The 26,818-nt window shown below is 45.1% G+C and overlaps 1 protein-coding gene and 1 long non-coding RNA gene across 6 annotated transcripts in view; one reads left to right on the forward strand and one right to left on the reverse strand.

Moving 5' to 3' along the window:
* Positions 1-26,818, forward strand: part of ATP2A3 (ATPase sarcoplasmic/endoplasmic reticulum Ca2+ transporting 3) — a 158,914-nt gene that overhangs the window by 122,568 nt on the left and 9,528 nt on the right. For 2 of the 4 annotated variants that reach the window (XM_073315802.2, XM_073315798.2), the window contains exons 10-21: positions 3,188-3,290; positions 4,859-4,990; positions 8,315-8,440; positions 10,318-10,536; positions 11,877-12,212; positions 13,075-13,295; positions 14,291-14,493; positions 15,828-15,913; positions 16,988-17,121; positions 17,908-18,025; positions 18,524-18,641; positions 22,161-22,236. In XM_073315802.2, the coding sequence (XP_073171903.1) occupies positions 3,188-3,290; positions 4,859-4,990; positions 8,315-8,440; positions 10,318-10,536; positions 11,877-12,212; positions 13,075-13,295; positions 14,291-14,493; positions 15,828-15,913; positions 16,988-17,121; positions 17,908-18,025; positions 18,524-18,641; positions 22,161-22,236 (1,872 nt within the window). Of the gene's footprint in view, positions 1-3,187; positions 3,291-4,858; positions 4,991-8,314; positions 8,441-10,317; positions 10,537-11,876; positions 12,213-13,074; positions 13,296-14,290; positions 14,494-15,827; positions 15,914-16,987; positions 17,122-17,907; positions 18,026-18,523; positions 18,642-22,160; positions 22,237-23,407; positions 24,869-26,818 lie in introns of those variants that run through there. The other 2 variants (XM_073315799.2, XM_073315800.2) reach the window with 2 other exon arrangements.
* LOC140899771 (uncharacterized) overlaps positions 1-26,818 on the reverse strand; it is a 137,620-nt gene that overhangs the window by 36,091 nt on the left and 74,711 nt on the right. Inside the window, exon 4 of one of the 2 annotated variants that reach the window (XR_012155442.2) lies at positions 24,862-25,406. The exons of the other annotated variant lie outside the window; for it this stretch is intronic. This is a non-coding gene — a long non-coding RNA (uncharacterized LOC140899771). Of the gene's footprint in view, positions 1-24,861; positions 25,407-26,818 lie in introns of those variants that run through there. 2 annotated transcript variants of the gene reach the window in all.

Consider the following 26,818-nt stretch of genomic DNA (forward strand, 5'->3'; position numbering starts at 1 on the left):
GCTGCTACTCTGAAACCTCCCTTTTTAAAAAAATTCCCTTCCCCGCAGCCTTCTGAATTCAGGGCACCCCACGTTGTTGCTTACCAGGAGAACTGCTGTCTCTGCCCTCGCTGCGTCCTGTATTTAAACTGGACGGTTTTTTGTCACTATGAAAACGGGTTTTTCTGACTTTCTTGGCCCTTGCCGGCTTTCCACTCTCAAGCTGTAACAAGGGCTCCAGAATGTTCTTTCCATTAGGAACTTACAGTGGAATAAACTGATAATGAATGTCTGACAAATTATTTTTCCAGCTAAAGAATGACCAGCTGAGTTTATACAGCCCTAATCTGAAGTTACCTCTGCTTGAGTTAGGATAATTTTCCTGTTTCCCCTGAAGACAGCTGCTGTCTTTTAACCATAATGCAGCAGCCTGCTCACACAAACAAGAAATGGCGTTTGGTTCCTTAAATGGTGATTGTGCAGAGCCGTGTCTGATGCCTTTCCTGTTAGCTTTGACTCTCGTTCATGGTCACAGGCCATTCAAGAAGTTCAGGGGCCTAGCAGTCACTCTGTTCTTCATTAGAGTGTGTTTGAAAGCTATTACCATTGGATGCATGTTTGCTGCCCTATGTGAAATGGGTTGGGGGCTTTTCTAGCAGCTCACTGCCAGAATTAATAATACCTAGCTTTTATCTAGTGCTTTTGATCAGTAGATCTCAAAAGCACTTTACAAAAGAGGTCAGTAGCATTGTCCCCAGCAACTGGGATCCTTGCTGGCAGTCTGAGCAGAGAATTTTGCAACTGGATTCGCATGGAGTCTAATGGAACTAGCCTTTACTAATGCAGACCCTTTCAACCATGGATGCTGGAATACTCTGACCATTGCCTCACAGCAATGTTAACCCCATTCTACAGGTGGGAAAACCAAGGCACAAACAAGTGACATGTCCAAGTTCTCACAGCCAGAGTAGGGTGTAGGAGCTAGGTAACTCCACACTGGTGGTAAACCTTAGGAGAGAAGCAAATGGGATAAAGAATGTTATAGCCACATACTACTAGGAAAGAGATGGACTCTTCACCGTAGGTTCTCTGAAGCCAGTAAGGAGTTTCCAGTCTCTTTCTGATGGAGTTAAGATCATCAGAGGATTCATCCTGACTTTGACCAATTAGCGTTTCTACGATTATTGGTCTGATGAAGGAAACTGAATAATTGTTTAATTATTTTCCTTGTTTTCATCCTTTCAGTCTTTGAGCATATCCGAATGTGATCATTCTCTTCTTCTCATGCTTTCCTAGCACCTCTGCCTGTTCAGGATTTATTGTTTATATTACAGTAATACCTAGAGGCTGCAGCTGAGCTCAGGGCCCTATTGTGCTGGGTGCAGTATAAACATAGCAAGGGCCAGTCCTGCCCTGAACTACTCCCAGTCTAGGTAGACATGGCAGACAAAGGGCAGGAGGGGAAATGACTTGTCCCTGTTGATGTAGTGTGTGAGCGGCAGCAGTGAAAATAGAATTGAGGTCTCCAGTTGTCCTATCCATGAGACCATTCTGATTCTCATTTAAAAAAAAATACAACCCCCCCGAGACATTAGCGCATGTGTACTGATTATGTTCTAATTTGGATAACTGCATTCTGCCCACCTAAACCTGCTGTGATTAAGCAGCAAAGAGTCCTGTGGCACCTTAAAGACTAACAGACGTATTGGAGCATAAGCTTTTGTGGGTGAATACCCACTTCGTCAGATGCAATTCTCCTTCGCTTCTTGTCACAAAGTGCTGTGCTGCAGTGCCATGCGCGCCTTCCATGGCTGAACTTCTGGGGTGGGCAGGGTGATTCCAACAGGGGGAGTCTGTAAAGCACTCCAGGCTCCTTTGGAAGGAGAGACGTATCCACGTGTGTTGTAACTAGGATGGACTGAATGTAAAAGTGTTTAACTCTCTGGACTTGCTGGTTACATAAACTTCTTCCCCCTTCCCCAATGGTTTTTCAGACATAGGCTCCCCTTTTATTAGCAAAGTGCTAGTGCATCGCAGCTGTACTTAGGCAGAGATGTTTCTGAATGTCTCATCAAAGAGTACAGTTTGGCTCTAGTGCTTAGGAACTGCTAATCGAGAGCAGTTGTTGCACTCATTCTCCTTAAACATCCTTGTGTGCACTGTTCTGCGCCGCACAACTCTTGGGACAAATTGCTTGGGGTGGATGGGAGGTTTTTCCCACCAGTCTTGGGCTCTGATGGATACATGCAGAAATCTTGAACTCCTTGGGACATTCAACCTTCATGCTGTTCCATATCCTGCTATCTATCTCCTTTACTTTATCTCTTTGCCCTTTCTAATCTTCCCTTATCCTTTCTGTGGGCCTGAACTAACGCCCACTGAAGCTTTGGGTCAGAACATGTGTTTGTGTGTGGATCACTGTTGCTGTACTTTGCCTTCAACAATGAGGGCGAGGTTTGCAGCCCCCTTCATTCCCCCTGTACATCTGAGGTTACTAATCTGTGCCCTGACTAGCTACAGACCCTTGAGAGACCAGTGCTGGTACCTTCCTTTGAGACCAAACAAGCTGTCTCTTAAACACAGCTACATTCCAGCTGTCCCTGGAGAAAAAGGAGGGTTGCTTTTGAATCCAGATCTCCTATGCTACTGGAATGGCAATCTTTCTCTTCGGATGTTTACTAACTCCGCTGTTCAAACCTGGTTGACAATGACATGTCGTGTGATCTTTTCTTTTCACTCAAAAAAGAATCCTACCAAAAGTAGAAACTAGATCAAATTATAAAGGATAAATATAAGCAAGTATGTAGGGACAAAATTAGAAAGGTGAAGGCACAAAACGAGATTAAACTAGCTAGAGACAAAAAGGGTAACAAGAAAACATTCTCCAAATACATTAGAAGCCAGAGGAAGGACAGGGTAGGCCTGTTACTCAATGGGTGGGGGGAGGGAAATGATAACAGAAAATATGGAAATGGCAGAAGTGCTAAATGACATTTTTGTTTTGGTTTTCACCAAAAAGGTTAGTCATGATTGGACATCTAACATATTGTGAATGCCAGTGAAAATTAGGTAGGATCAGAGGCAAAAATAGGGAAAGAACAAGTTAAAAATTACTTAGACAGTGCACTTCTCTCTTATAATGGGCTATACTAGGGATGCATTTAGCTCATTGGGCCTCTTTTGTGGCACGTATTCCATGTAATTGCAGCCTGAAGGATAACAAGCCCGTTCGGTGTGGACAGTATGACGGCCTGGTGGAACTAGCCACTATCTGTGCTCTCTGCAATGACTCCTCTCTGGATTATAACGAGGTGAGTGTGCTGGATCCTTACCACATTCGCCAAACCAACTGCACAGAGGGTTTTTTAAAGATGTTCCTGCTGGCAATAACTAAAGACACCTCTCCCCCATGCACACGAGGAGAGAGCATGAAGTAATGGAGTCAAGTAGTTAGTTTTGTGTCCATATCAAATTTGTTCCCATGGCCTACTTTGCATGCATAGGTTGGGATAGCATTGGCCAAGGCATTCCTATAGAGTGCCCCATTCTGTTGTGTTAAATATATATTGTGTTAGACACAGCGGACATGCACAAATTTCTGTGCTTTTGTTTGCTCTGCAGGGGGTCCTTTTAGCTTCTAAATGGACTGTAGCCTTTACCTTTGTGTAATGGAGACAGTAGCTGCTTTGTCCCTTCAGTTGAGTGGAACTGAACTATGCATGGGTGGATTGAATACTGCATAAGATGTGGTCCCCTCATCTCAAGAAAGGTATACTGGCATTAGAAAAGATTCAGAAAAGGGCAACTAAAATGATTAGGTGTTTGGAATGGGTCTCATTGAGGAGAGATTAAAGAGGCTAGGACTTTTCAGGTTGGAAAAGAGGAGACTAAGGGGGGATATGACAGAGGTATATAAAATCATGAGTGGTGTGGAGAAAGTGAATAAGGAAAAGTTATTTACTTGTTCCCATAATATAAGAACTAGGGGCCACCAAATGAAATTAATGGGTAGCAGGTTTAAAACAAATAAAAGCAAGTTCTTCTTCACTCAGCGTGCAGTCAACCTGTGGAACTCCTTACCTGAGGAGGTTGTGAAGGCTAGGACTAGAACAGGGTTTAAAAGAGAACTGGATAAATTCATGGAGGTTAAGTCCATTAATGGCTATTAGCCAGGATGAGGGTAAGGAATGGTGTCCCTAGCCTCTGTTTGTCAGAGGGTGGAGATGGATGGCAGGAGAGAGATCACTAGATCGTGACCTGTTCAGTTCACTCCCTCTGGGGCACCTGGCATTGGCCACTGTCGGTAGACAGGATACTGGGCTGGATGGACCTTTGGTCTGACCCAGTATGGCCATTCTTATGTTCTTACAATTTTCAGAAGAGTGGCCTGCCTTTTGCAAGTACAAATTGCACCTGCATTCATTTTATGCCTGAGCTCAGATCCTTGCACCTTTGTGGGTGCAGAACAGATGGCCAGAGGCACAGATACAGAGGTTTGCACTCCCCACCCCCTGCAATGTATTTGTAGGAACAAACTTTTCAGGTATCAGTTGAGCCTGAACTAAAGCTTGCTGGGCTTGAAAGTATTCCCCAAAACTATGTGCATCATCCTTACAGGAAGATTGTTACACAAACACAAAGCAGCATTATTCTGACTTGAGCAGCAAGTCAGCATGTATTACAATATTCAGCATTTAATGCACAGTCTGAGTTGACTCCAACGGCAGCCCTAGAGTGAGAGCGCTGCTGTTGGAATCTCAAGAACAATGCAGTAAATACAATCATCCTGGACTTAGTTGTGCAGGTTAGGAGACTGGTCCCACAGCTCATGTTTTTCTTTTACACTGAATGTTTGCGTTCCTTTCTTCCTGCCGGCCAGTCAAAAAAAGCCTACGAGAAGGTGGGAGAAGCAACTGAAACAGCCCTGACCTGCCTGGTAGAAAAGATGAACGTCTTCAACACTGATACAAGCAACCTCTCGAAGGTGGAGAGAGCCAGTGCCTGCAACTCTGTGAGTAGGATGAAGGGACAAAACCTGTGGAGTGAGGGAAGGGGCAGAGGGAAGTTGCATGGCTGCTTGTGCAAGAATTCTCCCTGAGTTACCAGAATAAGAGGTTGGAGTGGACTGACCTATATCAGATTCTCAACCACTTGAGCTCTCAAAGGAAATGGGATACCTGCACCCTAAGACAACATCTCACCACCCAGGCCAGGATTTCCAAAAGTAACTAGTGATTGTAGACTCTGTAAAGGTGCCTGGTTTTCAGAACGTGCAAGTGAAAATCAGAGCCTTTAAAAATGGTTCAAATTGGGCACCCAAAGCCACTAAGCCCACCTGAAAATCTTGCTTTCGTGTCACAGAGTATGTCCACACATCAAAAGCTGTGCACCGGCTAGCCTACCTGAGCTAGCTTGACTCTAGGATAACAGTGGTACCTGGGACAGCTTTAGCCACCAGTAGTACAAGCCCAGCTCGGACCCTGTGTACGCATTCAGCTCGCTAGCTCCAAAGCTTGCACTGGTTTCACTACTACTGTTACCCGCAGTAGCTTGATTCAAACTAGCTCATGTAGGCTAGCCCAGGCACAGCGCTTCCTGCGTAGAAATACCCTTCGGCTACACCACAGGGCTGAAATTTGCAATCCCTTAGTTGGCTTTGATGATCATCAGCCTAGATGTTCAAAGGCACCTGAACAGAGTGCTCCTTTAGATGCACTGTATGGAGCTGGGAGTGTCTGTCTAAACCAATGGGATGCACTGTGCTCCTTTAGATCTGCCATAAAATGGTGGCCATGTCTACCTTAGGCTTTTGCAATAAAAATAAAACAAAAAATTCATCCCTTTGCTTCCATGATGGAGCTGAACCACAGTAGCTACAGTGGGTGTGCTGGTCTAGGCAGAGCACCCGCCACCTGCTGGTTTTCTAAGTACCATGTTGTCTTACCCAGCTCAGAGCAGCTCTGTATCATACATCTGTTGGAGCACGGTCCATGGCAGTGCTCCCACTGATGCTATCTATTGCCAGTGGAGCTGAACCGGTGGGTGATTTAGAGGAATAAACCAAGTGTAGTCAGGGTTTCTGTGTCTTAAGAGGTGGTGTGAAAGTCATGACGAAACTGGGAAGCTTCTTTTGCATCTAGCTTCCATTTAATGGAGTTGGACCAATTTCTGCTATAAGCCTGCAAGTTTTTGCACAGACGGGGGAAGGGGTTTTTGGCAGGAAAATTGACCCTCTTTTATTGTTGTTTAAATCTAAATAAGTAAATAATCACCACTATAGGTGTCCTCATGATTAGACTTACAATTGCAAATGATGACCATCCAATAGAAAAAACAAACCATAGACAAATAATGAATGAATTCAGCCAAGCAAAAAAAAAAATCAAGTCAGCAGGACAGTCATTTAACATCCCCTCACTAGCCTCCCAGAAACACACATTCAGGATTTTCCCCGAAGTCCTGTCAAATAAATAGCTTTTTGTGGGATAAAATCTTTATTTTCCCAAGGCCAAGCAACTGCCAGATTTGTCTGGCATAATACTAAGTGGTCATGCAAGAGGAAGTGTTCATAAACCTTTGAAGCTCAGACAGGAGTGGATCTAATGAGGCTTAGTGACTACCTTGCTGGAATCTCAGCTGTATAAATTATTTAAAATAGCAAATGCAATAAGATCGGTTATGGTCTAAACAGGTGGCGAGTATGCATATGTGTGTGTAAATAAATTTGCTTTAAATAAATAAAATTTTGTTTTAAAATCGTGTGTGTGTGTGTGTAAAATAACATCCCTAAAATACAAAGTCACAATACACTAAATGCAAAACCTTCTTATAAACACAGCCTGAGTGCATAAAAGGGCATGACCACACACTAATGTCGCAGATCTTTGTCTTTCCATTCTGAAACTTGGAAGAAAAAAAATGTGCAAGATGCTTTTTGTGCAAATGAATTTTAATGCTAAGCTGCCACATGCTGCCTGTCAAGACTGTCGGGTGCAAAACCTGTCCCCAGAGGAGCCTAATTGGAAAATGCATAGCTCAAAGCATGCACAGAGAAGGGAGGGGAGGAAAAGTTAATTTGTCAAGGGCCTGATCCAGAACTTTTGAAGTCAATGGAAAGGTTCCTGTTGACTCCAGTGGGCTTTGGATCAGGCTTTAAATGTCTTGATCTTTATCATAAGGTTAAAACTGGAGGAGAACACTATGTATTTCCCCCTCTCTATATTACAGTAGCTGCAACTGAAATCAAATTAGGCAGTCATTTTTTGGAAAGACCTTAAATACTACTGCCTTCCCACCACCCCCAAAAAAGCCCCAATCTTACAACTGCATGACCTCAAACCAGAACTTAAAATGACTGTTTTGGCTTCAGGAGTGATAGGCATATAGAACCAGCTCATAAATATGAAGCCAATGGCAATAATATAAGCTGATCTTCTAGCCCATAACGTACGTGTGTGTGTGTGTACGCGTACACACAGCTTCTGTCACCATAGTAATGGAAGAGGAAAAACTGAGCCTTTCTGATAACAAGAGCGTTTGGTTTGAAGTTAAAATATTTGTGTACCTGTTGATTAGTACCCAGTGCGGTAAAGTGTTGAGTGCAGTGCTTTTCTAGCATGGGACTGAGTCTATTCCAGTACAAAGTGGCTGCAAAGGAAGAGAGTTTGATGGTCCATCCATTTCACTTCCAAATATTGAGTCAATTCATGGTGCCACTTGAGCTCAGATTGAAGGAGCAAAGGAGGTTAAAGCAGCTGGATGCAGTTGCACCTGCAGGCAGCTAAATTACCTTGGGAAAGCTATGGGGCTGAAAGTCCCCTCTGATGCTTTTCCTATTGTTGCTTAAATTACAGAAGCTGCCCTGACGAGTTTGTGCGTTTATTTTTGACTTGTGCAGTGTGTTGACTCATCAGGTCCATTAAATAAAATCAAGTAGGGCCTGGCCATTGCCAGTCTCTTTGTCTGCATTTGACAGAGCTAATTGTATAGGGTTGCCAGGCGTCTGGTTTTCACTCCCCGCATCCCCCCCGCCCCAGCTCTGAGCCTCCTCCTGCATCCCAACCCCTTGCCACAGCCTGGAGCCCTCTCCCACACCCCAAACCCTTCATCCCCAGAGCCTGCACCCCCAGCCAGAGCCCAACCCCCTGCCCCAGCCTGGTGAAAGTGAGTGAGGGTGGGGGAGAGCGAGCGATGGAGGAAGGGGGGGATGGAGAAGGGGTGGGGCTTCAGAGAAGGGGCGGGGCCTTGGGGAAGGGCCAGGGGTGTTCGGTTTTTAGCCATTAGAAAGTTCACAACCCCATAATTGCACCCTTTTGGCACGTCTGTCCCACCACAGGTGATCAAGCAGCTGATGAAGAAAGAGTGCACCCTGGAGTTCTCCCGCGACCGCAAATCGATGTCTGTCTACTGCACTCCTGTAGGTTCCAGCCACACACCTGCTGGCAGCAAGATGTTTGTCAAGGTAACGGACATATGCTGCATTGCCTGGTGCAGGGGTCTGTGTGGGAGAACTTGTGATTGTTCCCCACGCTGAGTGAGGGTGGGAAGGAGTTAGCGTATCCCTGGGATGCTGCAGGAATTGTTTCTGATCTCACTTTGGGAGCCTCTAGGTACTACTGTAATATTAATAGCAATAATCATCTTCTTCCTATGTGCACCTGTACAGTTCAGAGCAGGAATATGCTTTAATATTAAAAGCCATCATAATCCTCTTTAATAAAGAGGGTGGAACTTCAGTCCCTAGAATGAGCAACCATCTAGGAAATGCCAGCTCTGATGGAAGCTGTATGTGTTCAGTCCCCAAAGGGTGAACACACTAAGTTAAAAGTTCTGGATATCATTGTGGGCTTCAGGTTGTCCTAGATAGCAGAGTTCCTGAAAGTGCAGGGTAGTTGGATGGCTCGAGAGCGAGACACAGCTTGGAAAGCTTTATTTCAATGCAGGAAAACCACTGTACTTCCCTCATGGTGGCTTGTGATCAGTTACCCAGCGTTTTGGGTTATCCAAGTTGTCTTTCCTCCCAGTCCCAACCTTATGGAAAAGCAAATGTCACTTGTCACCTGTCGGCTATTTTCCTAATGGCCTGGAGGGATTTCAGTTAGTGGACAAGATGATACGGTCAGGAGGGAGGGATAATTGGCTCATTGAAGCAATAATACAGCTGAGGTTTTGGGGTGGCTTGTTACAAGTGTCTTCACTATCAAAAGTTTGAGGAATTAGAGTCCAACGGTGGACTCAAGCCCTATTGATCGTGCCTCCATCCAAATCTGAATTCAGTATTATGGTACCAGGGCAGGTAATTCAGAGAAACATGCAGGTCATTTAGGGGAAGTCTGCACAGGAAGCAGTAGCCTGGGTCAACAGACTCGGGCATGCAGGGCTTGAGCTGCCGCGCTCAAAATAGCCGGGCTGCAGCTCAGGCTCTGAAGCTCACCCCTGTCCTTAGGCTTCACAGCCTGTACGTGGCTATTTTTAGCACGGTAGCCTGAGCTGCATGAGTCCAAGGCTGTTGACCCAGGCTCTGAGACTTGCTGCCGCAAGCTGTGGAGATGGTCCCTTTAAGACTAGACTGATTTCTCCCTCAGTCTGGATTCTTCGTTCTAGTGACTTAAACCGAGTCCATCTTACCAGCCATCCCCTTTCCCGGCACAGAACTGTGGTGCTGGAGAATGGAAGCTTTCTGTGGGCCTCACCGTCTCTAAACACTGACGAGAGAGTGCCACCTAGTGGAAGCTAAGGATATTGAGGAAGAACCTGTGCAGTGAGCTCATCAGACTATGGCTATACTACAGAGCTTACAAAAAGAACAGGAGGACTTGTGGCACCTTAGAGACTAACCAGTTTATTTGAGCATGAGCTTTCGTGAGCTACAGCTCACTTCATCGGATGCGTACTGTGGAAACTGAGTGGCCCAGCGGCATCAATGCCACTGTAGCACTGGTAGTGGAGCCACTCTAAGCCGACGGGAGAGAATTACTCAAGCCCGCCAACAGAGCGCTGTCCACACCAGCGCTCAGGTCAGTGTAACTTACGTTGCTCAGGGGGTGGCTTATTCACACCCCTGAACGACCTCGCTTATATCGACATAAGCTATAGTGTGTACATCACCTTAGTTTCAGGATGGTGGTTTTGTCTCTTGAACATATTATCTCCTTTTCTGAGACAGTCTGCACTCCATGACGTGCTGTTTTCAGTGACTGCAGAATGCACTGAATACCCCAGGGGTTTAAAATGGGCTTTTGTTGATGGTTACGGAAGTTTTCACTTGGTTGTGCTTTGCTAAGAAGTTAGGTTGCGAGGAGGCATGTGTGAGTGACTCTTGTTCCTTTTGTTTCCAAGGGCGCCCCTGAAAGTGTGATTGAACGCTGCAACTATGTTCGTGTCGGCACCACACAGGTCCCCCTCACGCTCTCCACTAAGGAGAAGATCTTGTCCAAGATCCGGGAATGGGGGACTGGCATTGACACCCTGCGCTGCCTCGCTCTGGCCACCCGGGACACCCCCTGCAAGAAAGAGGAGATGCAGCTGGAAGACTCGACCAAGTTCATTAACTACGAGGTGAGGAAGTGTTAAAAGTGACCCCCGGGACAGGGTGTGGGAGCCATTTCTTGGGAAATAAAGGGTTTGCTCCAGGTCTCCTTCCCCTGGCACAGATGCTGACGGGAAGGGCTCTGAGAGCAGCTGCTTGGGAGGCAGAGTGGGAAGGATGCTCTGGAAATGCCAGGCTCCATGTGCCAGGGGTGCGCTGAACTCCAAGCTGGGGAGCCTTCTGTCTCCTTTCTGCTCATGTAAATTATTTTGCTTCCTAGTCCTGATCGTTGCCCCTCCAGGAACACACCGTGCTGGCTGCAAATGCATTGCCGCCTTCTGCTGAGTTTTCCCATCAACTTACAGATGTCCCATTGGAAGTTTCAACAGACTCGATGGTTCTGACTGGTCTCTGAGAGTTTCTACTGAAGAACCAAGTAGCCCAATAGTTCTCTTGTAAACCATAGCTGCCAAGAACCATGTGACAGATGCTAGTCATGATGCATAGGCCCCAATTCAGCAAAACCACACTTAAACATGTTTAAGACCCATTGACTTGAAACCATTGACTCAAGTACATAAGAATGGCCAGACCAATGGTCCATCCAGCCCAGTATCCTGTTTCTGATAGTGGCCACTGTCAGATGCTTTAAAGGGATTGAACAGGACAGTGCAATTTATAGAGTGATCCATCCCCTGTTGTCCAGTCGTAGCTTCTGGCAATCAGAAGTTTAGGAACACCCAGACCATGGGGTTGCATCCCTGACCATCTTGGCTAATAGCCACTGATGGATCTATGAACATCTATGATGGATCCATGAACTTAGCTAATTCTTTTTTGAACCCGGTTATACTTTTGGCCTTCACAACATCCCCAGCAACGAGTTCCACCGGTTGACTGTACGTTGTGTGAAGAAGCACTTCCTTATGTTTGTTTTAAACCTGCAGCCTATTGAGCATGTGCGCATGTGCTTTGCTGAATCTAGGCCTTTATGCACTCCCAGGAAGCATGCAGATACTAAGGTGCTGGGCATGGCATAAGAACCTGAACAGAATGCAGTGAATAGCAACCCACTACAGTATGTTAACTGGAAGCTCCCTGAAGAAGAACAAATCAGGATTACAGCTGAATTATTTTAAATGGAGGGTGATACTCTTTTGGGCCTGTTTGTGCTCCCATTAGAGTTAGTGGAAGTTTTGCCATTGGCTGTAATGGAAACATGATCAGGGCATTAGAGAGGAAAACTTGCCAGCATCTTTAGATTTTCCCTATGTGGGGTGAATTAAAAGCAGGGAGAACGACATGGCTCTGACCCTGGAGGGGAGGTGCATAGTGAGTGTTAACATGTTTCTTCTTCTCTTGCTCTCAGACTAGCCTAACCTTCGTGGGCTGCGTGGGGATGCTGGACCCTCCCCGGAAGGAGGTGATGTCATCCATTGAGATGTGCAAGAAAGCTGGCATCCGAGTCATAATGATCACTGGGGACAACAAAGGCACCGCCGTGGCCATCTGCCGGAGGATTGGGATCTTCTCAGAGAAGGAGGATGTGACGGACAAGGCCTACACCGGCAGGGAGTTTGATGATCTCCCCCTGGAGACACAGCGGGAGGCTTGCCGTTCGGCCCGTTGCTTCGCCCGAGTCGAACCTGCTCACAAGTCCAAGATAGTCGAATACCTACAGTCCTTCCATGAGATTACAGCCATGGTGAGTTGTCTGCAGGGCCCCTCATGTGGGTTTACTCATATGAATCACTTTGTAAGCATCATCGTGACTGTCTAGAGCAGGGGATGGGAGTCAGGACTTCAAGGTCCCAGTCTGAGCTGTAGAGTAGGAGTGTTGCCCTGTGTGGATACAAAATTTGTATCCTTATCCGATCCACAAATTTCTGTAGATATCCACAGATTTGCAGGGCCCTAGTGTTGTCCGTTGGTTTGGAGCAAGGGTTTGGGAGCCAGGACTTCTGGATCCTGTTCCTAGCTCTTCTACTTACTCTGTATAGCCTGGAGGAACACACTTAAGTTTTCCATCTATACAATGGGCCATCATAATACATGCCTTCATTACAGAGCTGTTGTGAAGCCGAATGTGAGCAGAGCGCTTGGAAATGCACCACAGCAGTGCCAAGTGATGCTGTTTTAAGAACTACTCAATAGGTAGAAGTCCTGCCAACAAACACACATGAATTCATGTGACCCAGACTTGGTTTTCAGGCTATGCCTGCACTCTGAGCTAGGGTGTGATTCCCAGCTCCTGTAGGCATACCCACCCTAGCTGTCATTGAGCTAGCGTGCTAAACAAAGTAGTGTAGCTGTGGTGGCACGGGCAGTGGCGAGTGGCAGCCATGCCAAGTACAAACCCTCTTGAGCCCTGTGGGTACATACGCGGCACCGTTGCCTGTACTCCCATGACGACAGGACTATTTTTAGCCTGCTAGCTCTCATTGACTACATCTACGCAAGCTGGGATTCGCACCCCTAGCTCATAGTGTAGACGTAGCCTTAGCTTCATGCCTAGGCCGTTTCCTTCTATAAAATGTCCTTTAATAAAACACCCATGCTTTTTCCAGACAGGAGATGGAGTGAATGATGCCCCAGCCCTGAAAAAGGCTGAGATTGGCATTGCCATGGGTTCTGGTACAGCCGTAGCAAAATCAGCAGCGGAGATGGTGCTGTCTGATGACAACTTCTCCACCATCGTATCTGCCGTTGAGGAGGGCAGAGCCATCTACAACAACATGAAGCAGTTCATCCGCTACCTCATCTCTTCTAACGTTGGAGAGGTTGTCTGGTAAGGGCTTCCAGTTCACACCTCACACTAGGATAGTCGGAGGGATGAGAAATATCACCAGGACAGAAGTGTCCTTTCTGATTCTTGGAGCTATATCCCAGTTGGTGTAAATCAGATTAGCAATGGCGCTATGTTGATTTACATCCACTGAGGATGTGAGCCTAGATAGCAGCACCACTTTAGGTCCTGCGCTCTCTGCCTCAGTTAAAAGCGGCACGGATACTTTCATTCATATTTCTATAAATTCAGCAGCTGCTACTGTAAAGCCAGCCTTTCCCTTGATGTGGTGTGGGAACCTCTGGCTATTTTACAGTATTTCCAATTTTGAGCACAATAAAGGAAGCACCATGAAACACTGCGATATGATCAAATACCATGGTGTGACAAATATGCTGATCCTTAAGTGACAAGTGCTGTAGCTTGCTATAAGTGCATCATTATGCAACTCCAGCGTGGTGTTGATAGATTCCTGTGAGGATATTTGTGTCTGACGGGGTAAATGAGAGACTCCATTACAATGCTCACAGCTTCTTTTACTGTGAACAATTTCCTGAAAAAGGCTTTCAGAACAAATCACTGTGTTCTGCAGCAATCTTGGCCAGGTACTGATTGCTTGCAGAGTTAACTTTTGAACCCCTTATGTCAGAAATTCAGCAGGGACAACTGTGCTGGTGACAAAAAGCACATTGAACAGTTGAGATGCCATCTGATGGGCTTCTTATGCAAATTTACGAGTCTGGTCCCCAGTGGTGAGATGGGTTGAAACTGCAACATTCAGATCTGAGTTTCAAATTCCCTAGAGTTTGGAGGTGTTTGAATCTGGGGCTTTGGGATGAACTTCAAAATCCAAATCCAGGTGTGGATTTTGAACAGCACCAATGTTTAGAGGGCATTTGGACCCAGGGTTTTGGCTCACACTCCAATTGTACAAGTACAATCCTCTCTCTCCCTGGCATGTATCTAACCTAGAGTGGTTGTGTCTTTTTCACCTGAAGTATTTTCCTGACTGCAATCCTGGGCTTGCCTGAAGCTCTGATCCCAGTCCAGCTGCTCTGGGTGAACCTAGTGACAGACGGGCTACCTGCCACTGCTCTTGGATTCAACCCCCCTGACCTAGACATCATGGACAAACTTCCCCGCAACCCAAGAGAGCCCCTCATCAGTGGCTGGCTTTTCTTCCGCTACCTTGCCATTGGAGGTGAGAGGCCCTGGCTAGAGATGTAGTGCCATGAATGGACAAAGTGCCGTGTATTACCTTGGCTTAAAACAACTGCTGACTAGTGTGTGTCCGGAGGGATGGGTCCATAGTGATCTCCAGTAATGAGGAGAGGCTTATTCACAGTGCAGAGAGATGTAGAGCTGCACAATATCCAGGGAAAATATATTCCTCATAACATAACATTCCTCATACATCCCAAAGTAGGCAACCCCTAAAGAATCCATCTCCTCTAAGATTAAGGGCACTGGAAGAGTGTAATCAGCTCAGTCAGACATCAGGCAATAGCTGAGAGATATTTTACCTTCAATAGTCCTGGGGTTGCTGTGGTGGGAGCAAGGGAACTTTCTGGTCCAATGACCGGGCCAGCTTGGGATTCTTGCAGTGTGCGCACTTGGCTGCCTCTGCTAGGAGCCATCTTTTTCTTCTGGCCAGGCTCCCAGTTTGAGCTACCCCAGTCCCCACCCATCCATTACCTATGGTTATCTTCGGCCTAGGTAGCAGCATGAGAAGGCATTGTGCATGGAGAGCAAAGGCGGGACAGAGAGCCCATAGCAGCTTTGGGATCACACAGAAGGCCAGAGTGCAGAAGGGGATGGGCAGGGAGCAGGAGGGTCCCCACCTCCTGGGGTGGGTGGATTTTTGTAGTGACTGTCGGGACAAAGGATGCAAATAGGAATGGTGGTCTAGTGGATTAGGTGCAGGATTGGAATTCAAGATACCTGGGTTCAATTCCTGGCTCAGCTACAGAACTCTTGTGTGATCTTGGACAAGTCACTTATTCTACCCTGTGCCACAGTTCCCCATCTGTAAAATGGGGCTATCGCTTCCCTTCCTCTTAATGACCGTGAGGTGCTCCGGTACTACAGTAAAGTACCTGCACAGACTGGGCAGAAGGGATCTTGTTTAAGAAAGGGCAGGGGGAGAGACCTTAGTAGGGTGCGAGGTGAAGCTGTGGCAATGCAAGATGGAGAGAGAGGAGGGAGACAGGCTCAGGTTCAAGTGTTTTCAGAATTCTTGCTCCAGGCTCCTAATGAGCTGGGATGGAATATGAGGAGTCCCTCTGTGTGCGTAGTGTGGGTTTAGAGGGTCAGAACAGTTCAGGTCTCTTTTCCCAATTTGCTGTTCTTCCTCTACCCAAATGAGCAGCGAGAGCCATAGCACAGAGTGGAATCTACAGGTTCACTGTCCAGCACAAGGCAGTGTAACCCTGAGGGCCGGAGGGCCCTATGCTAACAAATAACACAGCAAGCGAGAACCAAACAATGAATCTCGTGCTTACAGGGCTACACAACCTGCTCTCTCTTTGGTTGCAGTGTACGTTGGATTGGCAACTGTGGGAGCAGCTACCTGGTGGTTCTTGTATGATGCTGAAGGGCCGCAAGTTACCTTCTACCAGTTGGTAAGTTGTGGCAGGGAGGGAGAAGGGAAGATTATTTCACTCGAACACCACTGAAAACTCTCTAATATCTAGGCTCCCCAGCAGGATCACCAGAGGATTTGTTTTTCTGCCAGTCCACCTCTTTTAAAAATTCAAAATTTTGAAAAGTTTCCAAGTGCTAAAAGAAAATGTGTCAGCTGAAATAATGGCAAAAGCCCCCTCCCAGGTGAGATCCCACCTCCCATCAGCTGGTCAGCATGGTGGTGACTTTACCTAAAGAAACATCTCTCATGTATCCCCAGACCTGATGGCCCACTCCACCCACGTCACTGTGAGGAGTCAGAGACACATTTGTAGGGAGTGCAGCAGGAATTGCAGTTATTCCGCTTGATTGCTGCCACTCTGATCAGGTGGGGTGAAGGTATTTGGGGAAGGGGAAACTTTCCCATCGCTGCTTTAAGGCATCAGTTTTAGGCCCCTTAAATAAGCAAATCTCTTATTACTCTGTATGTTTCTACTGCATCTAGTGCCAGATTGACTACTCTGGAGACTGATTATTGTTATTTGCATTGCAGTAACTCCTAGATGCTCCAACCAAGGTTAGGGCCTCATTGTACTAGGTGCTGTACAAACAGGAAGAGTCATTCCTTGCCCCAAGGATCTTTCATTCTATATAGAAAAGACATGCAAAGAGAGAGGGAAAGCAGAGGCACGGGGAGGGAAATAGCCTTGCCAAGCATGTGATAACTGGTGTAGAGCAAGGAATAGAAGCCATGTTTCCTCATTTCAGGTATGATTAATGCAAGTTGCAGAGGTAGATTTATTTTTTGTAATGGAGACACATGTTCACTTGGAAATAAACTGAAATAACTAATGAATCAAATTCACATAGACTACCTAGAAGCTGTCATATGATCACTTACTGACTTACTAGATGAGCTGGATTCAAACCTGAAGATGAATGGCTTCATATCCTCTTATCAATCCCCCCTGAGCCAAGAAATATTTAATAGAATCTTTGATAACTGAGGCTCAGATCCCACCAGCAATCTGCCACTTCTGCCTGTTCATGCCTGTTACTGTTTCTTCTGCCAGAGGAACTTCATGAGATGCACAGAGGACAACCCCATCTTTGAAGGCATTGACTGCAAAATCTTTGAGTCCCGTTACCCAACCACTATGGCTCTGTCGGTGCTAGTGACGATTGAGATGTGCAATGCTCTCAACAGGTACAGTACGTATGGGAATATCAGATAAAGCATTCTGCCCTGAATAATGTTTGAACCAAGCAAACATGTTACTGTCATTAGAGATGGCAATGTGAATACATTTGGATCTCTTAGTGGACATTTTGGTCATATTAGCAAGCCAGTAATATCTGGATCCAGATCCAAAACCTTTCCGGGCTAAGGGTCAAGCTTGGATCTGACAACGCTGAAATCTCACTGACCCTTCTGGTAAAATCTGGAGCCAGAACCAGCAAATAGTTCCCTTTGCAATTTTGGCTCTGATCCCACAGATGGATCAGGACTTCAGGCTGGAGGTTCTGGTATTGGCTTTCACAATGAGTAATATTTTGGTGCTGTATGTGTACCTATCCAATGAGTTTGGGAATCTGATACTGAAGGAATAGCATGACATCAGCTATTCGCAGGCTGACCTGAAGAAGAGCTCTGCATAAGCTTGAAAGCTTGTCAATCTCACTTAGAAAAGTTGGTCCAATAAAAGATATTACCTCACCCACCTTGTCTCTCCATCTGAATAGAGAGATATTGCATGAAATTCACTTAAGAATATTTATTTCCAGAGCCTAACAAGCCTGGAAGGAGAATAATGTATGGTAATAGTTAAGTAATCCTTTTTCCTGGAGGAGGCTTTTATGCAGAGATCTAGCAACATATTTCTACTGATTAGGAGGGCTTAGGGATATATTGATTGACCCAAATTATACTTGTGAGGACAGGGGGTTATTTAGTAGGTGATTTGATCTAACCTCTGTCCTCTCGCTCTTGCAGTGTGTCTGAAAACCAGTCACTGCTGAGGATGCCACCATGGCTCAACATCTGGCTGCTGGGGACAATTGTCATGTCCATGGCACTGCACTTCGTGATTCTCCACGTGAAGCCTATGCCTGTAAGTGATGCAGCTGGCACAACACGCAGCTGGTAGGGTTGTTCTTTTGACAGGGAAACTCCATTGTACGCTTTACTTCTCAAGTCTTTGCTGATTTTCAGTGGGACTTCCCTGCCCAAAAGGTTTCCACAATTGAGCCTTGTGATTCAGAAAGATATGGGACTGGGAGTTAGGAGTCTTGGGTTCTAGTCTTAGGTCGGCCACAGAATTGCAGTCCGACCTTCAGCAGTTACTTCCCCTGTTTGTTCCTCACTTTCTCCATCTGTAAAGTGAATGTAATGTAATGATACTTATTGTCCCTTGCCAAGTTCCATGTCATTATCTGTACAAGCTTCAACGAAGTCCCTCTCTTCTGTGCATGTGATATGATCCAGAAGGCCTGGTCCCTTGCACATCTCTTACCTCAGTGCACATCCATACGAACAGAAATGGGTCTGATTTTTGTCTCTCTCCCCCCTTCCCTATTAATAAGTATATTGAACTGTTCCTACCTTGCAGCTGATCTTCCAGGTGACCCCCCTGAGCTGGCCGCAGTGGGTGGTCGTGTTGAAAATTTCCTTGCCTGTTATCCTGCTCGATGAAGGACTCAAGTACCTTTCCCGCAACCACCTAGAGGGTGAGCACACTCTGCAAAGTAACTGCTGACTAATTTCTGTACCATGGCTCTTGCTTTGTGCAGCTTTGTGCTTGCAGGCATGAGTCATTTAGCATCTCTGCTGAAGTTACGATTGGCCCATGCACATGCAGTCATACTTACTTTTCCTCCATTGTGGTTGTAACGGGTTGCCGACTCACCACCGCGGCGCCTCCTGCTGGTTGCTCTGGGAATTAGCTCTGTCCTAGCCGTGGAGCGCCCTCTGTGGGTGGTGTCCTGCCCATTGCCTGCTCTGCTGTACTGTCTGGCACCCGCGTTGCTCCTTGGCTTGCGGCGTCCTCTTCTGGACACAGCCCTCCGGCTGTGCCCCACTCGGATACCTCCCAGGGGTATCCGCAGTCCTCAGTCTGCACCTGCCCTCATGGCCAACTGCAGCCCCAAAGTCTAGCCCCTTGCCTCAGGGCAAGCTACAATCTATATCAGGCCACGCTCCTCCCATTGAATGTTTCCATTGACTTCAGTGGGAATTGGATCAGCCCTCTTTAAAAATCTGTTTCTTCCAAGAATTCTTCTTGCCTTGTTCTTTTGACTCTTTCTCCTCCAAATGATGGTTCTGTCCTGTTTGCTCTCTCTACGGTATGACCAAAAGGTGCTGAGCACCTGAAACTTTGATTAACTTCAGTGGGAGTTGCAGATGCTCATCACCTCTCTGAATATGGCCCTCATGTTGTAAACAGGAAATATTGTATAGATCTAGTCCTGCACCGTTTATGTCAGCTGCAGGTTTCCCAGTGTCTTCAATGGCAGCAGGTTGGAACCGGTTGCTCTAAAGTACAGTGGATATTTACAGAGCTCTACGAATGATTTTTAATATGCTAATATTTTCTTCTTGTTGTAATGAAATATCACAGTGAGCAATCTCAATATCCTAAGTTAAATCTTTCTTTTCTTTTCTTTTGTTGATGAACACTGTAGTCTTTCAATAATTCGGCCCATGGCCTTCAAAACTCTGCCCCACTACTTTCCTGCCACCATCCTAAGCGGACCTCTGGTATTTGTTCCTTAATTAGTTAACTCATATTCTCCAGAACTTGGCACTAAATCAGAATCTGGGCTCTGACATTTAAAGTGACTGGGATTGCAGTAGACTAATGGAGTCTGCTTTTTAAAGGGAGTTTACTCAACCCAGCAATGTTGCCAGAAAGAACAGAGACATCAAAATGGGAAGCTGTCCTGCTGATCCTTCTTTTCGGAATTCCCATGACAGGAAGACGGCTTAAGGGGTTCCGGCTGTCACCTTGCAAAAGAAGGGAGCCTAGGTGGCCAATCCCAGGTTACTCTTGTTGCTTCTCCTCATTGTTGGCTTGCCTGAATGTCGCTTTTCTTATCACTGGTGAGTGGTGGATGACCTGGCAGAGCACTTGAACTGTGTTCTTTCTTCACCCTGGGTAGATACTTTGACCATATTAATAATCATTCTGTTTCAGGCAGCACATGTCCAGGATGCCTTTCTTAGTACTACTTCCTTTTCACCTCTAAAGACAGGTCTCTTCTGCCCTGTTGAGAAGGGATTCCTTGGGATCGTAATCATTAGGGGACAGCTTGGTCACTTAGGAGGACAAGCATGTGTCTTCTGAGATAGTGCTTATGAAAAGCTAATCTTTGCAAACCCTTTGCTACCATATAGTTTGCATAGCTTCTTCAAGGACAGCTGTGCAGCCCCGTTACTTTCATATTCTACACTAACACCTGATCAGTGGGGCTGCACAGATGTCCTTGAGGCCCTACTTTGGCCCACAGAACTCTTCTATTACTGGGGATGATCCACAAGATGGACAGACCCCAGCTGGTCTCTCTCTAGCCTGCAACCTCCCCTGAGCTCTGAGCTTTGTTTCATAAACAATCTTCTGACTTACAAACTGAGCACATTTTTATATGGAAATATTGAATAGGGAACCCCACTGTGCTATTTTTAGACTCACTTTTTAGGGCAGAACCACCCTTTAAGATTGCCAAGAGCCACAAGTACTGTACGAGTAATCTGGGAGGGGAAGGGGGCATTAAACAGATACACATTCCCCTTGGCTTGTGTTTTACTTTGTGAATATCAGATTGGCTGAGTCTAAAATACATTGTTGCTTTTGGCTGACTGATTCAGAGCCAGGTAGATTATTCAGGTAACCCACTAACCAGAAATAAAGATTAACAGATTTTTTTTTAAGAGCACCTCATTTTCAACAGAGGTGACTTGATGATGAACCACTGACTCTTGGACGGTTGTACAGCTGTTGTACAGTGACACCAGTCCTGTGTAGGTGCGATGGCAAATGTGAACATGAAGGTTGGGTGCTCTCTGCCACCCATAGCATGAGCATCCTTGCATTGCCTCGCTTCCTGAAATGTGCTGATGTTTTCAAAGGTGCCCTTGCTTTCTTGCTAAGGATTAGCTCCTCCTCCAGCTGGACTGTGTCAGAAGGTGAAAGGCGATGTAATTCACTGGAGAGGGTGTATATGCCATTGGCATGTCAAATTTGCTCAAGGATACGTCATTAGTAAAACCTGCTACTGCTAACAAGATTCAGCTAACATGTTAAAGGCCTGTGCTTTCAGAGCAAAAGCTCTCTCCAGTTATCACCACTTAGTCTCTGGGAGGTCATCACATATGGTATAATGAAGTCTATGAAGCCATCTGGAGCTCTTACAAAAGATAATGAAGCACCATCTTTGGATAAGATCAGGCCTTTATGATTGCCTGTTTAGCACTTGGCCTTGTTCCAGACAAATGTTTCTGATCCTTTGTGGGCAGAAAGCTGCCCACAGTCCCCTTCCTCTCTTGTTCACAAAGATGCACAGTCTGGTGACTGGAATGAGACTCTCCTCTGGCACTGCTGTATCAGCCAGAAAGGCTTATGGTGTTACAATTTCATCAGTGTACCCTAGTTTTGTGTCCTACAACAGCCTCACACACCTCTATCCAGCCCTCCTAATGGGCTTCTTCAGGTGTTGCCTCTCTATTGATTTAGCTGTAAGGTCTTTCAGAAAGTTGATCAGACTCTTGCTTCTCCCTATCTTACCCTCAACTCCCAATAACCAAGTGTAACGATAGTCTTGTGGTTAAGGGCTTGGGAGACCTAGGTTCATTTCCCAGGCTCTCCCACAGGCTCCTTCTATGACCATCATCTTCCAAAAGGGCTTTGGCTGCTAGTATAATACAAACAATTTCCAGAAGTGATTGCACCAGCTATTGATGTTTCTAGCCGCTGGGTCCCATCTGCCTTGCTGCCAGCATACCCGTTCATCCGCACTGTTTGCCATGCAGCTGCATCATGCTAATGCTGATTTCTGTGAATGGCCTTTGTCTGAACACTGCGTCACAATTTCTTGCCACTATTTAATTGCAGCAAGAGAACAAAATCATACCAGCCTGTGCTTCAATTGTCACATTCAAAAAAACCCAAACTCCTGTATTTACTCCACCTAATTCCTCTGAATAAATTTTAAAAACCAATCCTTAAATCTAGCATTGTCATTTTTCACCAGGAATTCTCAGGACAGTCAGACACACGTGGAGCGGGGAGCACCAGCTGAAAACCTGCAGGAGTCCAGATCAAACAGGGTTGGCTCTGTTGTGTGTATTGTCCTTGTCCATCATGTTCCTGCACCTGTGCCAGACTCTCTCATGTGCTGTGATGACCTGGTTGTACAGCATCTCGGAGGAACTGCTGAACAGCACAGGTCCCACTCCGGAAAATGTCCCGCAATTGTTTAGTTTGTGATTATTATTGAGTAGCCATAGGACAACAGGATCAAACAGCATCTCCAGTTCCTTTGTGAATCACAAAACTACACTGTGTTCTAAATAAGAAAAGCATGTGTGTTTCTGTAGGAGGGGTGGTGCATTATCAGAGATGCTCTCACAACTAAAATATAATAATATTACATAGCACCAGAAGGCTCAGATGTTATGCAATGGCTTAGCGCCACTGACATCAATTTACATCAGCTCATGATCTGGCCTCAAGGTCAGAATTTTCAGAAGGGCTCAGCAGTCACAAGCAGGGCCACATTTTCAGATGACGTCAACGCACTGGGTGCTGAGCTCTTCTCATAATCTGGTCATTGTTTTGGTCCCATGAGAGCTGAGCTCTCTAGTCTGAGTGGCCCCAGTTGTGGGTGCTGCACAACTGAAATTCTACAGAGTGGAGTGGTGGTTAGCAAGTGCTGGCTTGCCAAAGGAGGCTTAGCACACGGGAAGGAGGAGGCTCTTCCAGCCCTAGGAGTTGCACAAGGAAGGAGCTTACTGGACTTTGCTCCATAAGGCTGTTACTTCTGATAATGTTCTCCCTAAAGGGGAGATTCCACTCATACAACTTGTTTAATATTTGACCATATTTTCCCTTTTTCAAATGTCCATAAGTCTTTTGAGTGGCTTTCTCTGCTAAAAAAAAAAAAAAAAAAAAAAAATTAGAGGCAGAAGGGCAGGTATCAGGTTGGAACAAATACATTGATGCAAACTCTGGAGCCTGAAAAAGTGTCGTCCCAAAGGTTCAACCTCATACTTTACAGCTAGAAAATCACTTCTGAGAATGTAGGAACTGATAGACCAGATTGGTGCAATGGTCCATCTAGTCCAATACCCTTTTTCTGACAGTGGCCACCACCAGATGCTTCAGGAAGAGTGGACAATTATGGAATCACTGGCCTATAGGGGGAAGCTGCTTTTTAACCTCTGTGAGATTGTGGTTGATGTATGGTTTCAAGCATAAGGGTTTTTCATCTCTTATAAGGTGGGATTTTCAAAAACACTTGAAAGAGTTGGGCCCCCAGTTCCCAGGAAAGATCAATGGAACTTTAGAGTGAAAAATAAGAACTTTTGAAAATCTCATTCATATGTAAGTGAGGCTCCTCCCATTATCCACATAAATATCCAGTCCTTGTTTTGAATCGTGCTAAACTCGTGGACTAATTGTATCTTGTGGCAATGAGTTCCACTGATATATGCTGTGTGTGAAAAAAGTGCTTCCTTTTATGTGTTTTACATTTGTTGCCTTTCTATTTGAATGTCTCCTCATTCTCGTACTGGGAGAAGGCTTGGACACTCCAATTTACTGTGTTGTCTCTCTAACCCTCATTATTTTATAATCTTTATCATGTCTCCTCTTACTCATCTCCCCTCTAAACTAAGCAGTCCTGATCTTTTCAGTCTCTCTTCATGTGGCAGTTTTTTCATACCCAGAATAATTTTCATCACCCATCTCTGGACCCCTTCTATATTTCTGTTCTTTTTTTTGGAGGTAGCGTGACCAGAACTTAGCCTGGTATGACCAGCAAGAGTGCACTGTTGAGTTTATATTGCACAGAGCTGCCCAAAATAATGCCCAGATATTTTTCCTGAGTCATTTCAGTTAATTTAAAGTTTGGATGAGTAGTTGAAATTAATCCTTCCAATGCTCTTTACCTTTCATTTGTCATCTCTAAATTCCATCTGCTATCATGCTGCCCTTTCACCCAACTCTATTTCCTTGCATAGTTTAGACTCATATACTTTAAGGCCAGATGGAACCATTATGATCATCTAGTCCAGTGGTTCTCAACCAGGGGTACGCATACCCCTGGGGACACAGAGAGCTCTTCCAGGGGGTACATCAACTCATCTAGATACTTGCCTAGTTTTATAATTGGCTACATAAAAAGCACTAGTGAAATCAGTACAAACTAAAATTGCATACAGACAATTACTTGTTTATATTGCTCTATATACTACTGAAATGCAAATATAATATTTATATTCCAATTGATTTTTATAATGATATGGTAAAATGAGAAAGTAAGCAATTTTTCAGTAATAGTGTTGTGACCGGGGTCCAAATGGGGAGCCAGCTATGGTCACTCAATTGGAGTGAACTACAAAGAATGGGGCAGACAATCCCCATAAAGTTGGTGAATATTCCAATACTTAGATTTACCAAGCCAGCATAAAACAGCTTCTTTATTAATTTACTGGTTATTCAGAACTCCAAACAACAGAGTTCCCTTAAAGTGATCCAGCCTCAGGCCTCCATCCAGGCACCAACGTCAAATATGATGAAAATTTCTGTAAATCTTATTTCATCATATAAAAGAAAAGGTTCTACCAATCCCAAAGGATCGGACACATCACCTCCCAGGTTAATTAATGTTTCAGATCTTACCCAAATACATGCTACAGCCAATTCTTATTAACTAAACAAAAATTTATTAAAAAACGAGAGAGAGAGAGAGAGAGAGAGTACGGTTAAAAGATCAATATACATACAGACATGAGATCAATTCATTGAGATTCAGATTCATAGCAGAGATGGAGAGCTTTGTAGTTGCAAAGAGTTCTTTTAGAAATAGTTCATAGGTTACAGTCCAATGTCCAAATGTCATATTCAGGGCATACCAGCATAACTGCGACCTCAGTCTTGTGACTCAAACTTCACCTGATTAAGTCTAAGCAGATCTGAGATGACAGAATCAGGACCCAAGGATTTTTTATACAACAATTTCATGTCTTTTGACAAATGTTCCTCAGGGAACAAAAGGTAATTAGGATGACTTTGAAGGAGGTTCATCACCAGTACTTAGCTATACGAATAACAAAAGGCCATTTGCTTGTTCCTCCACCATTCACCGTACATTTCAAAGAGAGATGAATACTGAGATATCCTGTGTTTACAATTCATTTAAATGATGGGATGTTTTTCTGACCTCTGAATTATCAGAATACAGCATAGACAGGGACTGTTGATTACATCGTTGACCCTATTCACACATATGTAAAAATACAAAAACACAAACATTATCTCCCTACATGTCTTTTGAGGGTTATTTATTTTGCAGGATGTTTAACCCTTTCCACCCATGTGTCACAAATATGCTGTGACACGTTTATATTTTTGTGTCTGATTTTGGAAGCAAATAGTTTTTAAGCGAGGTGAAACTTGGGGGTACGCAAGACAAATCAGACTCCTGAAAGGGGTACACTAGTTTCAAAAGGTTGAGAGCCACTTATCTAGTTTGACCTGCATATTGCAGGGCACAGAACCTCACCCACCCACTCCTGAAATAGATCCCTAACCTCAGGCTGAGTTACTGAAGTCCTCAAATCATGATTTAAAGAGTTCAAGTTACAGAGAATCCACCATTTACAGTAGTTTAAACCTGCAAATGATCCATGGTCCCTGCAGAGGAAGGCGAAAAACCCTCAGGGTCTCTGCCATTCTGAGCCGGGGGAAAATTCCATCCTGACCCCAAATACGGCGATCAGTTAGACCTTGAGCATGTGGGCATAACCCCCCAGCCAGACACTTGGGAAAGAAATCTCTACAGTAACTCAGAGCCCTCCCCATCTAGTGTCCCATCACTGTGCATAGGAGATATCTGTTGCTAGCAGTCGCAGATTGGCTATGTGCCATCGTAGGATGTCGTCATACCATTCCCTCCATAAACTTAACAAACTCAGTCTTGTTTCACACATCTTTCTCTTAATTATCTTTAAATAATCTTTTCTTATCTGAAATGTTGTCACCTTGTTGTGTTCAATGCCTCTTCCAGATCATTAACTGGTATATTTGACACTACTCCTAGAATGGAACTTTGGGCCACCACAGTGATGATCTTTTGCCTTGTTGAACATTGACCAGTTCCTCACCTTCTTGTTCTGTCTTTTGGGTCAATTTAGAACCTATGTCTGAATTTTATTCCCCACGACGACCAGGCTTTTGGAAACGCCAAATACATTGTCAATCATCTCTCCTTTATCCCCTAATCTGTTGACACACTCAAATAGTTCTAGCAGATTGGAGAGGCATGATTTCCGTTTACAAGAACTGGGCTGGTTTGTCCTTATATCACCTGTATTTAGTTTTTTTTTTAATAATTATCTTTAATTATAGTTTTAACCAATTTCATTTTGGAGTGAAGTGTAAGCCCTAACCGGTGTGCAATTCCCAAGAACAGCTTTGTGTAGATGCTCTTGCTATCCTCCAGTCTGTGTTGCAACCGTTGATTTGAACTAAAGATTGTGTATTTGTTAGCAGCTCAGCCCCCGAGAATAATTTGGTCCATTATCTGCACATGAGGCCAATTCTACTTCACCTCCACGCTTTACAACCTTCTGACTGATCTAGTGCTATGACAAATGGGTGTGGAGATAATGGACATATGTAGGGCCT

The sequence above is a fragment of the Lepidochelys kempii genome, chromosome 17, assembly GCF_965140285.1.
Source record: "Lepidochelys kempii isolate rLepKem1 chromosome 17, rLepKem1.hap1, whole genome shotgun sequence".
Taxonomy (NCBI): domain Eukaryota; kingdom Metazoa; phylum Chordata; order Testudines; family Cheloniidae; genus Lepidochelys; species Lepidochelys kempii.